The 14,694-nt window shown below is 47.7% G+C and overlaps 1 protein-coding gene across 1 annotated transcript in view; it reads right to left on the bottom strand.

Moving 5' to 3' along the window:
• Window positions 1-2,247: 2,247 nt before the first annotated feature.
• MBIP (MAP3K12 binding inhibitory protein 1) overlaps window positions 2,248-14,694 on the bottom strand; it is a 103,946-nt gene continuing 91,499 nt past the window's right edge. The window contains exons 7-9 of the mRNA XM_086936918.1: window positions 6,937-7,034; window positions 6,783-6,821; window positions 2,248-6,451 (exon numbers count right to left, since the gene is read on the bottom strand). Of these exons, the coding sequence (XP_086793044.1) occupies window positions 6,344-6,451; window positions 6,783-6,821; window positions 6,937-7,034 (245 nt within the window). The 3' untranslated portion in view covers window positions 2,248-6,343. The remainder of the gene's footprint in view (window positions 6,452-6,782; window positions 6,822-6,936; window positions 7,035-14,694) is intronic.

Below are 14,694 nucleotides of genomic sequence, written 5' to 3'. Positions count from 1 at the left end.
AGGTATGGTGTATACGATCGTCGAAATCCTTCTTTCTCTGGAGGATACTATCCATTTCGGCCTCGAGCCTTCTCTTCTTCCTCTCCATTTTGGCGGCTTGTTCGGCATCGAGGGTTTCGGCCGGTCTCTACACTGTCGTCGATATCGCCTTCGGGTCTTTTTCCTTAGGCGTCAAGCGTGCCTTTTTGGGGACGTGCTTCGAGGACCTAGGTTTGTCTTGGGTTTTCGCCGACTGGGAGTTCTTTTCGAAGGAACCGCTGGGCTGTTTGTCCTTGGATGCAGCTGTGGCCGTCGATTGTTTCGGCGCCAGTGCTCCTTTCGAGGACTTCGACTCTGATTTTTGAGAGTCGGTCAGGGTTTTAGGGGTCGACGTCTCTCATACCAACTTTGTCGACTTCAAATCGGTCTCTACAACAGTGTAGTCCTCAGGTCCTTCGGCGATGTGGTCTTCTTCTACACTGGAGAGGCCCAAGTCCCGGAGCGACGACGTTGCATGTTGGAGTTGGCTCTCCTCTGTCTTTCCCTTACTCTGAGGGTCTTCGGGGTAAATGCCGAGCAGTCGTTGCAATTCTTACTCTCGTGGTTGACCGGCAGACAGAGGTTGCAAACCGGGTGCAGGTCCTTCTGCGCGTATTTGTGGTGGCAATTACGGCAAAATGTAAAAGGTGTTTTGTCCATTCCTGAGCTCAGGGGGCCCCCTGTTAACGCATTCTTCGTTGGACGTCGAAGTTTTCGATCTTTCTCTCCTGCTTTGTCGTCCCGGCTCTGTGTCCTTGATTGAGAGATTTTTTCTCCAACTTTTTCAGTGGTTTTCTGCTTTATCTTCTCCTTTTTTCTCCAAAAACTCTGGAACCTCTCGGTGACTATCCAGACCCAATGGCAGAAAAAATAATCTGATGATGGCGCCCAAAGGTGGGAGCTTCCGGGTGAAGCGGGCCGACGTCATGGGAGAACACGAAATGGTGGAACGTCGAGGGCTACCTGGGCTATGAAAAAAAAATACTACGATTCCGGACCCAACCACTAGACCGCGGAATAATGCACAGCATAGTGAATCCAGAAAGAATCACGCTGCAAAACTCCTTTTTCTTCTGGAGGAGCGTCGCCATTTCTTCCTCGAGCCTTTTTCTTTTCCTTTCGACTTTGAGAAACCTCTCGGCATGAGACCGGAGATTTTCTCTTTTTACCAGCGTCGACTTTCGATTTCGACAGTGTTGTGACCTTTTCTGCGGGGTCATGCTCAACCCTTGGCTTTGGAGTTTACGGCGATTTCTCCTCCTCAGTAAGCTTTGGTTGGGTTCCGTGGGGTTCTTTTAATCGTTGCTGACCCTCAATCGCCTTTTTGCTCTGCATTGGGGCTGCCTTGGTCACCTTATGTTTGTGGCCATTGGGTTTCGATTGATTTTTATGGTGTCTTCACTTCTCAGTCTTCTTTTTCGAATGGCTCGCCGCCCTCTGGGCCTGAATTTTTTTCAGAGTCCCCTTCTAGAACCTCGACGTCCGATCCCTCGTGCATCAATTCTGCTGTTACTCCATGTTCTTCCTAGTCGCTGGAGAAACCCAGGTCTCTAAGTGAGGTTTTATTTACGGTCTGCAAAATTGTGGAGTAGTGGGCCTCTCTTTGTTTTCGGCGTGTTCTAAGTGGCTTTGACAGGAACGCTGCGCTGGCCTCACAGTCCTTGTCATGATGATTTTAGGGCAGGCAGAGGTTGCAGACGCCGTGTGGGTCGCGTTAAGCGTACTTGTGGTGACACTTGGGGCAGAACTTGAAGGGGGTATTCTCCAAGTCCCCTACCTCACCATTTGTGAACCGATGGGGTCCTTTCTGGTGTTGACACCGGAGTTCTACTCCTGTCTCCGGTTACGGTATTGATTAACGATAAGATTTCTCTGCAATCTTTCTTCTGTTGAAGTTTTTGGGAAAAAACTGAAAAATCTTCGGAGCTTCCCGTCTTATTTCCAGACCCAACGGCAGAAAAAAGAATCTGAAGATGGCTACCACGCACGTCGACCTCCAGGATACCATCTGATGTGACACAGGGGATATGCCTGGCACCAAATGGTGGTAGTCAGCGACCAAAACAAGGAAAAATAAAAAGACAATTCCGGACCTAGCCACTAGATGGAAGAATAATGCACAGCATGTGAATCCAGAAAAGGATTCACGCTGCAAAACAGGAGTTATATTTCAAATAGTTATTAATATAAATACATATAAATGAATGTTAACAATAAAAACAGTACATATTTATTAAATTATAAAGTACTTTAATAACCTATTTTGAATTAAAAAAAATATGTAAGAATACATTTTATTAAGAAAGAATGTAATTAAATCCATACTTCACTATTAATAATTATTTATACACATTAAATATTTTTTCCTTTGGAGGCAAATTCATTTTTTAATTTAAACTTCAGAGAACAAATTCTAATTTAATGTAACATATTTCCATTAAAGTTGTGATTCAAAATGTATTTACTACAGTTGTAGCAAGCGGTCTTGTATTGACCTGACATCTGACCCTTTAATTCTTATGCATCATATGGAGTCTTGTGAACATCATATGGAATCTTGTGGTGGCCTGGGTAATGATTTGGTTGGTGGCTTGTCCAGAAGTGGCTGTTCTGTGTATTGCTGGACGCAACAAAGAATTTAAATTACCCTTCCTGAGTGGGTACTTCTTAATATATTTAATGTGTTCTACATGTAAAGTAAATATATAAAAGGAACTTACATTAGTGTTTGTTATAAAAATAGTTGCAATATTTATCTTTGAGCTTAATACAATTTTTAAATGATCCCCATACTTTACCATTGAGAGATTCATTTGCCGATGGTATACTGTAGGAAAATATTTATTTTTTAGCTTTTTTTTTACCTATTCTTTGTGGTAAAGTATAGGGAAAATTAAAAAAAATCTATTTAACTCGAGAATCAATATTAAACATTTTTATGTTAAATACTAACAAATTCAACAAGAGATAGAGTTATGGGCTGTTGGTGCATAGTGGGGATAGTGTTCTTGTAGTTAAAACTCTCATCATATGGGCAACCAACTAACAATCGAAACCTGCCCCAAAACAATCATCTTTCTCACTCCCATAGTTCTACCCTGACAAATGGTCACTTGTGAACCAGGACATCCTGCACACACACCAAACACTCCCACCATACCCACATGAACTTTGCCACACATTTCTCACAAACTGAGACCAAACCTCACCCTGCAAAATGTTAGCATTCACATGGACAAAGAACCCCCTCAAAAACAACTCTCTCCCTATACATCTTACACGCTCTCGCAAATCTCTTGTGGAACAACATCCATGCCTTGGACACAATATCTATCGCGCTAGAAGGCAAATCATTCCTCACACATTTCACCAACCTCGATTCAACCTTAGCCACCACTGCCGTCGCCACCATCACGTCACTCACATTCTAATCCCACCCCACAAATCAACTATAGTTCCGCTCACCCCAGGCCAAGACCTTCTCCATGCAATCACAGGCATATAGATAGCATCACATCAAGCAGTAAAACAATAAAACAAACCTCTCCTCAAACCACCATGTGCACACTTGGTCCCCATCAACCTAGAAACTCTGCAATACAGCCCTGTGTTTCCATCATTCTGTCACTCACACCTGATCATGAATACTCTTCTCCAGAAATGAAAGACATCCCTGCAGCTCACTTTCCATAACCAGGCTGAATGCCACAGCATCCACCCCTGCTGGGCCACTCCCATCCTACCCCACCTCATCCAATACTTCCCCCTCCACATGCACCCCCTAGTGGACTGGACAGAGTGCAACTAGATCACACAGTAGAACACACTCCTGACATCTACCACTCTCCATCGCTCCCTGAATATCAATGTATTACCCCGAAAAAAAAGGATGTTTGGGGGATACCTCTTTCCCAGTTAACACAAATTACTTGGGTGCAATTTCAGCAGCAAACGGACAGCCACAGACCACTGACAACACAGCTTTTAACTACTGATCACCAGGGCCAACAGACCAATGCACTGGAGGTGGCAAATATACCTGCACCTCTTATCCACTCATACTTCGATTGACATATGCACCGATAGCAGCGCCCCATCTCCACCTGCTGGTTCTTAGAGGCAACTTTGGCCAATACCACCGGCATGGGCACTCATTGTGACATTTCCACTGCAAGCAGTGGCATCTCCACCCAGTGGTTCGTGCAGGCACCTAAACCCACACCCACTACCGTCTGCAAGGGTGCTCACTGTCACATCACACCTGAGAGCAGTGGCATCTCCACTGACTGGTTCTTGCAGGCACCCACACCCACTACCACCTGCATGGGCACTAACAGCCTTTTACATCACACCTGCAAGAAGTTGCATCTCCACCCACTGGTTCTTGCAGACACCTACACCCAATAACACCCGCACAGGCACTCACTTTCACTTACATAAGAACTGCAAGCAGTGGCATCTCCACCCGGGGGTTCTTGCAAGCACCAACACCCAGTAACACCTGCAAGGGCACTCACTGCACTTGCATCACACCTGCAAGCAGTGGGATCTCCACTTGCTGGTTCTTGCAGGTACCCACACCCAGAACCACCTGCGCGGGCACTGACTGTCTTTTACATAACACCTGTAAGCAGTGTCCTCTCCACACGCTGGTTCTTGCAGGCACTCACACTCAGTATCATCTAGTTGCGCACACACTGTTACATCAAACCTGCAAGCAGTGGCACCTCCACGAGCTGGTTCTAGGAGGCACCCAAACCCACCTGCATAGGCACTCAGTGTCACTTGCATCACACCTGCAGGCGGTGGCATCTCCACTCGCTTGTTCTTGCAAGCACCCACACCTACTATCACCTTCATGGGCACTCACTGTTACATCACACCTGCAAACTGTGGAATCTTGACCAGCTGGTTACTGCGGGGTCCCATAGGCACTACCACCCGCATGGGTACTCACAGTCAATTATAGCACACCCGCAAGAAGTTGCATCTCCACCCACCGGTTCTTGTAGGCACCTACACTCACTGCCACTTACATCACTCCCGCAAGAAGTTGCATCTCCACCCACTGGTTCTTGTAGGCACCTACACTCACTGCCACTTACATCACTCCCGCAAGAAGTTGCATCTCCACCCACCGGTTCTTGTAGGCACCTACACTCACTGCCACTTACATCACTCCCGCAAGAAGTTGCATCTCCACCCACTGGTTCTTGCAGGCACCCACACTCAATGTCACTTATATCACACCTACAGGCAGAGGAATCCACACCCACTACCACTTGTAGCGGCACTCACTGTCACTTTTATCACACCTGCAAGCAGTGGAATCTCCTCCAACCGCTGGTCCTTGCAGGCACCTCTACCCACCAGCACCTGCATGGGCACTCACAGTCTCTTACATGACACCTCAGGCAGAGCCAGCTCCACTGACTCTCACTTGGCTCGAGCTCATGCGTACTGGCTGTAGTTATGCCCACTTGAGGAGGAGAGAAGGATACAGGCATAGGATTGTGGGGAGAACAAGAATATGCAGTTTTAAAGGTATGGAAATCCTACTTTAATACATAATCAAGCATGTGTGTGCCATGTGATCTGTAATGTATGCTTCACTTTTAGATCGCCTGCGACAGCACAACCTCCAAGCCATGAAGTATGAGGCAATGTCACACTTCTCTGCACACCTCACTTAGTAGCCCGCAATATGTAATTTATTGTGGGAAATTGAATACTGCATCAAAGTATCGGGACATCGTGGCTGCTATCAGCACATATCCTATTGTGCCAGCACACAGCATCATAATCGCTATCAGCACAGAGAATCATAAATGTCTTTGCACATCATTAAAGAGTTCCGCTTTTGCTCCAGTACCTTCCTAACCTGACCGTTACAGGTCTGTATGTCATACAAAGGAACAGGTCATGCTTGCCCTCGGATATCTTGCCTTGGGCTTGGAATGCCATGCTAGTCTGAGTGCTCCATACTCTATTTCCACACCTTCGTCTTCTAATCAGTGCGTAAGAAAAAGCATCAAGAGCAAACGCCTTTCCTAGGAGCACCACTTTTGCTGTTCGTCCCAAATAACTTCCGCGTATTCTTCAAATTGTTCTTTTGGGAAAAAAGTCCCAGGAATGAGCAACTTGCGTCTTCCGGATCATGCATCTGAGGCTTTGGTGCTGGTGAGCCACTCTGAGGCCTTCGCTGACTGGCTGGTGACAGGACTCGGTCGTAACTGGTTTCACTGCCCATCTCAGATAGGCTGTAGACCTAGATCTTCAGAGATGAATGACCTGCGCACAACAAGCAAACGATCCGACAAAAACTTCAAACACGGAGCTTGTCGCCATCCCGGGAGCTCGAATTGTTGGCTTTTCTCACCAATTTCTCCCTGAGTGCAGAGATCTTCTCATCAAGTTCAACCAAAGAACAGCTCTGAGAAGAAAAAGAAAAATGTGTTTCCGGCCATGGCAGATCAGTAGGCAGAAATACCCGAAAACAAGTTGTATAATCAAGCACTCGTGTTAGTAGCACCTGGAAGTGCTAGGTCTCAGCATCCGTGAGAAGATGTGACCACACAACTCAGCTGTCAAAACACAACTCTGGGCAGCACCAGCAGGAGGCCTTGTGTCTGCTGCTCAAGCATAGATCCAACAGGAAGCAGCATGAATAGGCACTACTGCCAAAGTGTGACCAGACAAAACAGCTTCAGCACCAAGTGACCCCATCGCAGCGCATACAACCATACACAGGGCTGACCACCTACCTGCGAGGCCTGGGTCTTCCTTCGCTTTCCTGGGAAACTCTGAAAGGAATGACCAACAGTAAGATGAATGCCAAGAAAAAGAAGCAAGTTGTTATACAAAGGTGCCACGCTTTTCCTAGCAAGACAACTGGTTCTGATGTATAAGATTACGTACCGCGGTCTGAAAATACTCCGGCGACAGCCCTTCCAGCTCCAGGATCTTCTCCTCCAGCTTCTGGAGTCGCATGTAAATATCTTTAGGTACTGGGCCTCCTACGGGCAGCAAACAAGCGAAAGGACCACAAAAATCAGCATCACAAAGCAAACCTTTCATCCATCTTCAATATAACCACACCTTCCCCTGCACACTAACAGGTACATCACAGGTAGAAGGTCAAACCTCCCTCACACATGAGTTCAAGTAAGTAAGTTAAAATACTTCAGCCTATTTAACATCCCCCGGCACCCTCCACCAACATCCCCTAGCACCCTCTACTGAGCACTTTCCCTTCACATTCCCAATTCGACCCTTTCTTCATGCAGGTGCAATACTCTCCTCCCGAAGACCCCCAATATTTGTGGTCCACTTAAACTACAGCAATATGCGCCCAGATCTTTATCCTCTCCTCCATGAGGACACCCGACCTTTGGGGTCCCCTTAAACCACAGGAATATGCGCCCAGATCTTTATCCTCTCCTCCATGAGGACACCCGGCCTTTGGGGTCCCCTTAAACCACAGGAATATGCGCCCAGATCTTTATCTTCTCCTCCACGAGGACACCCGACCTTTGGGGTCCCCTTAAACCACAGGAATATGCGCCCAGATCTTTATCCTCTCCCCCATGAGGACACCCGACCTTTGGGGTCCCCTTAAACCACAGGAATATGCGCCCAGATCTTTATCCTCTCCTCCATGAGGACACCCGGCCTTTGGGGTCCCCTTAAACCACAGGAATATGCGCCCAGATCTTTATCTTCTCCTCCACGAGGACACCCGACCTTTGGGGTCCCCTTAAACCACAGGAATATGCGCCCAGATCTTTATCCTCTCCTCCATGAGGACACCCGGCCTTTGGGGTCCCCTTAAACCACAGGAATATGCGCCCAGATCACAAAGATAAGAAAACCTCATTAAATGTGAACGCCTCTAACCATGCCGAACAGAGATGCCTTTTCAGAATCTAAAACTCAGACTAGAAAACAGTATCATAAGTAAGGTGACGCTTCTAGAAAGGAACCCCAAGGCTATGATTAGTTGTGGATGGTAAAAACTAGTCCAAGTTGCATCAAGAAAAGTTCACAATAATGATCAGTGCACTGGTCTCCACAAGGCCTGCCTCGTACTTCCCTCTGCCCTTGTACCAGAATCAGGAAATCCAACCACCTTGCACCTATTCTGCCCATTTTACACTGGCTATTCCTTAAGATCAAAATACATACAAGAGCGCCTGGATTATCCATCAGTGCCCACATGAAGCCACTGGGACATACAGGGCTACCAAACAAGGACCCAAGAGGGAATGTCTCACTATGCCTCATCCTTCCTAAGTTCAAAGAAAATCTCTAGCATGAATCACCCTTTCTCGAGAAATGATCCTACAATCAAGAACTCACTTCCCACAAAAACAAACAACTGTCTCCTTCTCCTCCACCATCTTTAATTTAACATAAAGCAATACCTACTAGAAAGCCGAGGATTTTAAGGGCATTTCTGAAACTTTTCGAACCATGTTGCTTTACAATGTAGAACACAGTCTAGGATTCGATGCCCTTTGGAGTTGAGCAATCTTCCTAGTATCGTATTTTGTTCATTCATTCTAGGGTCAGAGCATGGGTTGAGTAGCAGAATGATCAAAATAAATAATATACATCTCACTCCTTCAACACACCGAGAGGAATGAGGCAGGGTTGCCCATTACACCCACTACTACTTACACTTGTGATAGAGCCAGTGTCTTGGGCCTTAAGGGAAACCGAAAATCAAAAACACAATTCTCCTGCTCGGATCAATGCTCTACTAATGAAGAGGCTTTAGGACCCTGACAACTCCATCATAGCCCTCACAGAGCCAATAGAAACACTCCCATGTCCAATGGTAAAGTGCCAATTCCACTTACTCCAAATCATATCTTGGAAGAGGTGGTCTGAGGAGGCTCGTAGCTCAGCTGAAACATCTAGGTATCCTGGGACACTATGAAAAAGGTCACTGTTGGGCAGCACACAATGACTGAAATGATATGCATTCCGATTAGAATGCGCGCCGTGCGCTTCTTCAAAAAATTCATCCAGTGTAACAGGAGGAATAGCAGCAGTAATCAAAGAACTCCCACCGTGCATTAGAAAAGCTCTAAACGAGCAAGGGAACAGACATCGCTTCTGTCAATCTTGGAACTGCAGCGTCATAGCCAACGCGTGCCAGGTTTGGGATACTCTACCCAAAAACTGTTAATCATCCTGACGATCAAATACTCGGTCTCTATTTCCGTTCCACCCATAGACATTTCCCATCTTATAAATAATGAAATCATGCTGCTCATTCGAGGGCAGAGAAAGAGAGATACAACCATTCATTCATGGGTCAAATGATTAACAGGGCAATGCGATGAACTATTTCGATGAGTATTAAGATGGGTTCAATGGAGGACCCGTTTCACCACAAGGGTGTACAGGCAGACGTCTACTGAAGAAACTTGCCCACAAAGGGATCTTTTAGTAAATTACATAAGAAATAACTCTTTAAGGAATGGGAGTAAACATATCATGTCTAGCAGGTATGTGATTTAATAAATGAAACAATATTGAGATACAGAGAAGTAAACTAGACCAACAGGTGTGCAAATAAAAAGATGTTTACTTATTAAACTGCAGGATCAACTCAAAAACAAATTAATAGGCGTTCCTATTTTCAGTTTCTACTGGTTGTCATTTCCGGAGGTTTTTTTCCAGTTGAGAAGATGTGGCCTAGTGGCCAGAACTGCTACCTTTAGAACTAGGGCAGCAGATGTGTTACCTCAACATTCTATGATTCTGGAGAAAAGAAAAGCACTTAATCTCCCTGTGCCTTAATGAACAAGTTAGTTACGTTTGTAACTCCTTATCCGGTAGAGACTATCAAGCATCAGATTCCTTACCTTAGCATCAGACTGGATCCAGACGATTCGAGCAATACCTCTGCGTGCCAGTCGGTGTGGTGTCATTAGTTCTGCGTAGCCGCGCTGGAAATGACGGGCGGGGTACCTATGTAGGCGCCACCACGGTGCACTGACATCAGTTACTTTCGCAACTTTCCACGCTAACGGAAGTGAGCCACGATGAGAACTGACCACTGGTGGGGACAAGATTAAGACCATGAAAAGGGGGTCCCTTACACCATAACCAGTTTGCTGGTCGGGAAGGATCAGTAAGGCATCTGCGGCTAGAGTCTCTACCAGATAAGACACCTAAGGCAATTCACTTTTTCATCTGATAGAGACTTCTAACAGTAGATTCTTTACCTCAGAATAGATAGCCAAGCAACACCTCCCCGGAGGTGAATCTGCAAACCCGATTAGACTGGAAACTGCTGCAAAATGCCCATCACGATGGACGGGACTTTCCAGGCAGTAATGTTTTATGCGTGTGAGAAGTGATGGCCAGGACTCTGCCAGGCAGATGTCCAGGAGAGGATGCCGCATGCTAGTACAGTTGTTGCAACTTTGGCTCTGGTGGAGTGAGCCCACAAACCCTCAGGTGGCTTTTTCTTGGCCAATGCGTACCAGATCTTAATGCACAAGATGATCCATTATGCGATGGTCTGCTTCTACGCAGCTTTCCCTTTTCTGGCTCCAACTTAGAGCACAAAGAGTTAAACATCCACCAGGAACATTTTTGTGCGGTCAAGGTAGACCGACAAAGCTCTTTTTGGGTCAAGACGGTGGAGTCCATCTTCAGCTTTAGAAGAATGAGGTGGAGTAAAGAAGGTAGGCGGGGTAATGCTCTGGCCTACATGGAAGGAAGTGACAACCTTCGGAAGAAGGTACGTGTCCGGAGGACGGGTTTGTGTGGGTAAAATGAGCTGTAAGAAGGGTGCACAGAGAGGACCTGCAGTTTACTGATCCTCCTGGCTGATGCAATAGCCACTAAAATTGGCAGCTTTAATGGTCAGCAGCAAAAGAGGGCAATTGTGCAAAGGTTTGAGTTGGGTGCGCATCAGGGAAGTGAGAACAAGGTTGAGGTCCCATGGACGATTGCTAAATGGCGTGGATGGAAAACGTGCTGCAGACCTTTAGGAACCTGGCTACAACAGGGGATTTCAAAAGTGATGGTTGGTCCGGCAACCGCAGGAATGCAGGGATTACAGAAAGATTCCCTTTGACAGTGCCATTAGCAGAGCCTTGTTAGGCCAAAGACAGAGCAAACAAAATAACCTAGGATAATGGAGAACGAGGTTCAACATTGAGGAAAACTCACCATGACACACACTTATCCCAATGACAGGCGTATGCTGACTTGGTGGAGGGATGTCTGGCTGTGAGAATGCAATCATAGGTTTGGCACAGAAGGTTGAAAGCTGTTGACTGTTGCTGCCTAATCTCCACGCATGTAGGTGAATGGTGTGCAGAATCCTAACTTGTTGCTGCAACAGAAGATCTTCCTGAAGAGGCAGCCTGACTGAAGGACCGCTGGTCATGTTCGTCAGCTTGGGACACCAGACTCTCCATGCCCAATCCGGAGCCACTAGAATGACTTGGGCCTGGTCGTTCCTGATCTTCGTGAGAACTCCGAGCAGGCGCTGTGGGGGAGGAAAGACGTACATACGTCCAGGGCTTCACTCAGCACGAAAAGCATCTCTGAAGGAGAGTCTCCTTGGCAAACTCAAGCTTGCAAAACTGCTGACATTGCACGTTTCCAGTGGTGACAAACAGATCTAACCAAGGCTCTCCCCATTGCTGGAAGAGACCGTGCACCACCTCTGGATGTAGACACCATTTGTGCTCTCCTAGGCATTTGAGGCAGAGTTCGCTCACTCTGGCCTTCAATGAGCCCGCCAGGTGCTGAATAAGCACGGAAATGCCCTGACGTTCCAGACATGTCCCGAGAAGTAGGGCCACTTGACATAGGGCCAACCTGTCTTGTATGTTGATTTACCAAATGGCTGTGGTTTTGTGTGTGAACACCTGCACCAGCCTTCCCTTGATCTAAGGAATCAAGTTTTTTATTGCCAAGCAAATCGCCTAAAGCTGCAACAGGTTGACATGGAGCCCAGACTCCGCTGGAGACCAGAATCATCTGATCTTCATCTCTCCCAGGTAGCCGCCCAGCCCAGGAGTGACACATCTGTCACTACTGTTGGAACTAGTAGGGGAAAGGAAAGGGGTCTGCCACTGACCCAATTGTGGTTCGTTAGCCACTATTGCATGACTTTTGCAGTTCCCTCCGAGATCTGGACCATGTCAGAGAGATTCTCCTGATGCTGCGCCCACCAGACCTTCTAGTCCTGCGGCAGAGCACGCATACAGCAGCCAGGATGTGTCACTAGCAGGATGCCATGAGGCCCAATTCACCGAAATCCAGGATAGAGGCTGAAACATCGGTATCATAGCCTGAACATCCTGAACTTGCCGCTCAGGAGGATAGGTCGGAAACTGCACAATGCGCAGAACAGATCAAAAGAAAGGAAGCATCAGAAGCCCCTTCAGCATGTTGACAGTGAACCCCAGCGAGTGTAGGAGGTTCGCCATAGTCTGAAAGAGGGCAGGGGTTGAAGGTGAGCTCACCCAAAGCGGTTGTCAGTCGTTGACGTGGGGAAGACTGAAATTCCTAACCTTCACAGATGAGCTGCGACCACTGTCATCACCTTAGTAAGCACCTGAGGGGCGCTGTTCAACCTGAAAGGTAGCAAAGCAAACTAATACTTGGTCCACACTGAAACACAGATAGCATCTGTGGGCCAGCAGGACGAGGATGTGGAAATGTGTGTCCTGCGAGTCCAACGCCGCCATTCAGTCTCCAGAGTCTAGGGCAGACCAAACGCGGGTGTGGATGAGCACTCTGAACTTCTCCTTGTTCAAGAAAAGGTTGCGAAGGCGCAGGACCATAATAGGATGAAGTCCTCCGTACTTCTTTGGCACCAGAAAGTATTGTGAATAATAACCACACCTACTTCTGATGCAGATACTCTTTCTATGGCTCCCTTAGTCCAAAAAAACCTGCACTTCTTGACGGAGCAAGGAGAGATGGTCCTCAGTCATCTGATCGTAAGTGGGAGACAAGGGTGGAGGAGGTGTCACGAAGGGGAGGGAGTAGCCCCTTTGAACAATGTGGTATACCAAAGGGTCTGATGCTACTGCGCTAGCAAAGGAGGTGAAGGCTTATCCTACATCCCACTGGATTCCAATGATGGTCTGAGGGCAGACTAAAGAGGAATGGAGGCAATGGCTGCCGGTGGCGGGGAGGTGGATAGTGGACTAACCTGACCGCTGTTTGCCTATCCCAAGCGGACTGTGGGACCAATACCCTGGATCATGAAAAGGCTGGGAAGCCTGCTGGCCATGGTGAGTGTGTAGGTTTGGGCGTGGTTGGAGACCCCTTCAGTGGCCACAAAAGGGACAGAAGGCTGATTGGGGTTGACGAAGGGCCATTAAATGGCTCAAGGACAAAGTTGTAGCCCTGCCTCCAAAAAAGGCGAGAACCATCAAAGGACATGCCTATGAGGGAACCCTGGACAACCCCTGAAAAGCCAGACGTTCTCAGCTAGGCGTGGCACCGCAAGGCCGCCCATGATTAAATCACTCTGCCCAACGAGTCTGTCTTGCCAAGTCTGCATCGGATGGTAAACTTAGCTGCATTCCTCCAATCAGCAAAAGCCTGAGAGAGCATGGACCCAGTGTCCTCCAGGATCATAGGTAGTACTTACGCAACCGAATCCCATAATTTATAGGAATAACAGCCCAACAAGCATTCACAAACCACAGTGCCAGGAAGGTGGAAGAGAAAATTCTCTTACTGAAGATGTTCATCCTCTTCGACTCCCAATCTGGTGGAGTGGTAGGAAACGTGCCAGAGTGGATATGGGATAAGGAGGCTTCGACCACCAAGCTTTCTGGGGCGAGGTGCTGGGTCCTTACTAGGGTCCCCCTAGGGGGGTAGAAACGGTGGCAGGCATCGTCCCATTTACAGGCGCGCCTGTGCATGGATTGGACCAGGCTCCACATAAGAGGTCCATATGGGCTTCTTTGAATTGGAATAAGGGTTCTGAGGGGGTGACTCCTGGCTGAAGTACCTCAGTCAAAAAACATTAGTCATAACTGCCACAGAGGGTAGGCTAAGGTTCAGGAACACCGCTTCCCTGCACACCACTATTGCAAAACAACGCTCCCTCCTCTGTAGCCCGAGTAATAGGGGAAAGTAGGCCAGTGTCAGGTGAGGTGTCCAGCCCACTGGCCTTACTCAGTTCCTCATACCAGTTGTTCTGTTCAACGGTTTCATCTCCATTAGAGCCCATAGACCCCTCTTAAGTGTCTCCTTGATCCAAAAGAACAGGCGCTGCTCAGGGAAAAAATTTTTCGGCCGGTGCCGAACTGCATTGGATGTGTCTATCAGGATGACGATGGAGATTGGTGGTGCTGAGGGTGACCAGGAAGGTCTCAGTCTCGCTTGCAGCGCTGCTACGAATCTAGCAATGTATCCAAGGGGCCTAGGGGCCTGACTGGCACCAAGGGTGAACCCACCAGAGTGGATCCAGTACGGGTCCTCCTGAGCCCAAAGGGATAGAAGGTGGCCCAGAGAGGCTAGAACGCCCAAAGATGTCTATGTGGCTGTCAAACGGTCTGATGCATGGCCTCATACATTTTTTTTTGTTGGGTCGGGGGTGGCTATAGCTCCGTGAAAACCGGGGAATTGGAGAGTGGACCCAGGATCAGGCTCCACTGACTTGTGGGGCCTCCATTGTGG

This window comes from Lissotriton vulgaris, chromosome 9 (assembly GCF_964263255.1).
Source record: "Lissotriton vulgaris chromosome 9, aLisVul1.2, whole genome shotgun sequence".
NCBI classification, from domain to species: domain Eukaryota; kingdom Metazoa; phylum Chordata; class Amphibia; order Caudata; family Salamandridae; genus Lissotriton; species Lissotriton vulgaris.
The sequence above is the reverse complement of the archived record's forward strand: the minus strand, read 5'-3'. Positions and strand labels throughout refer to the sequence as shown.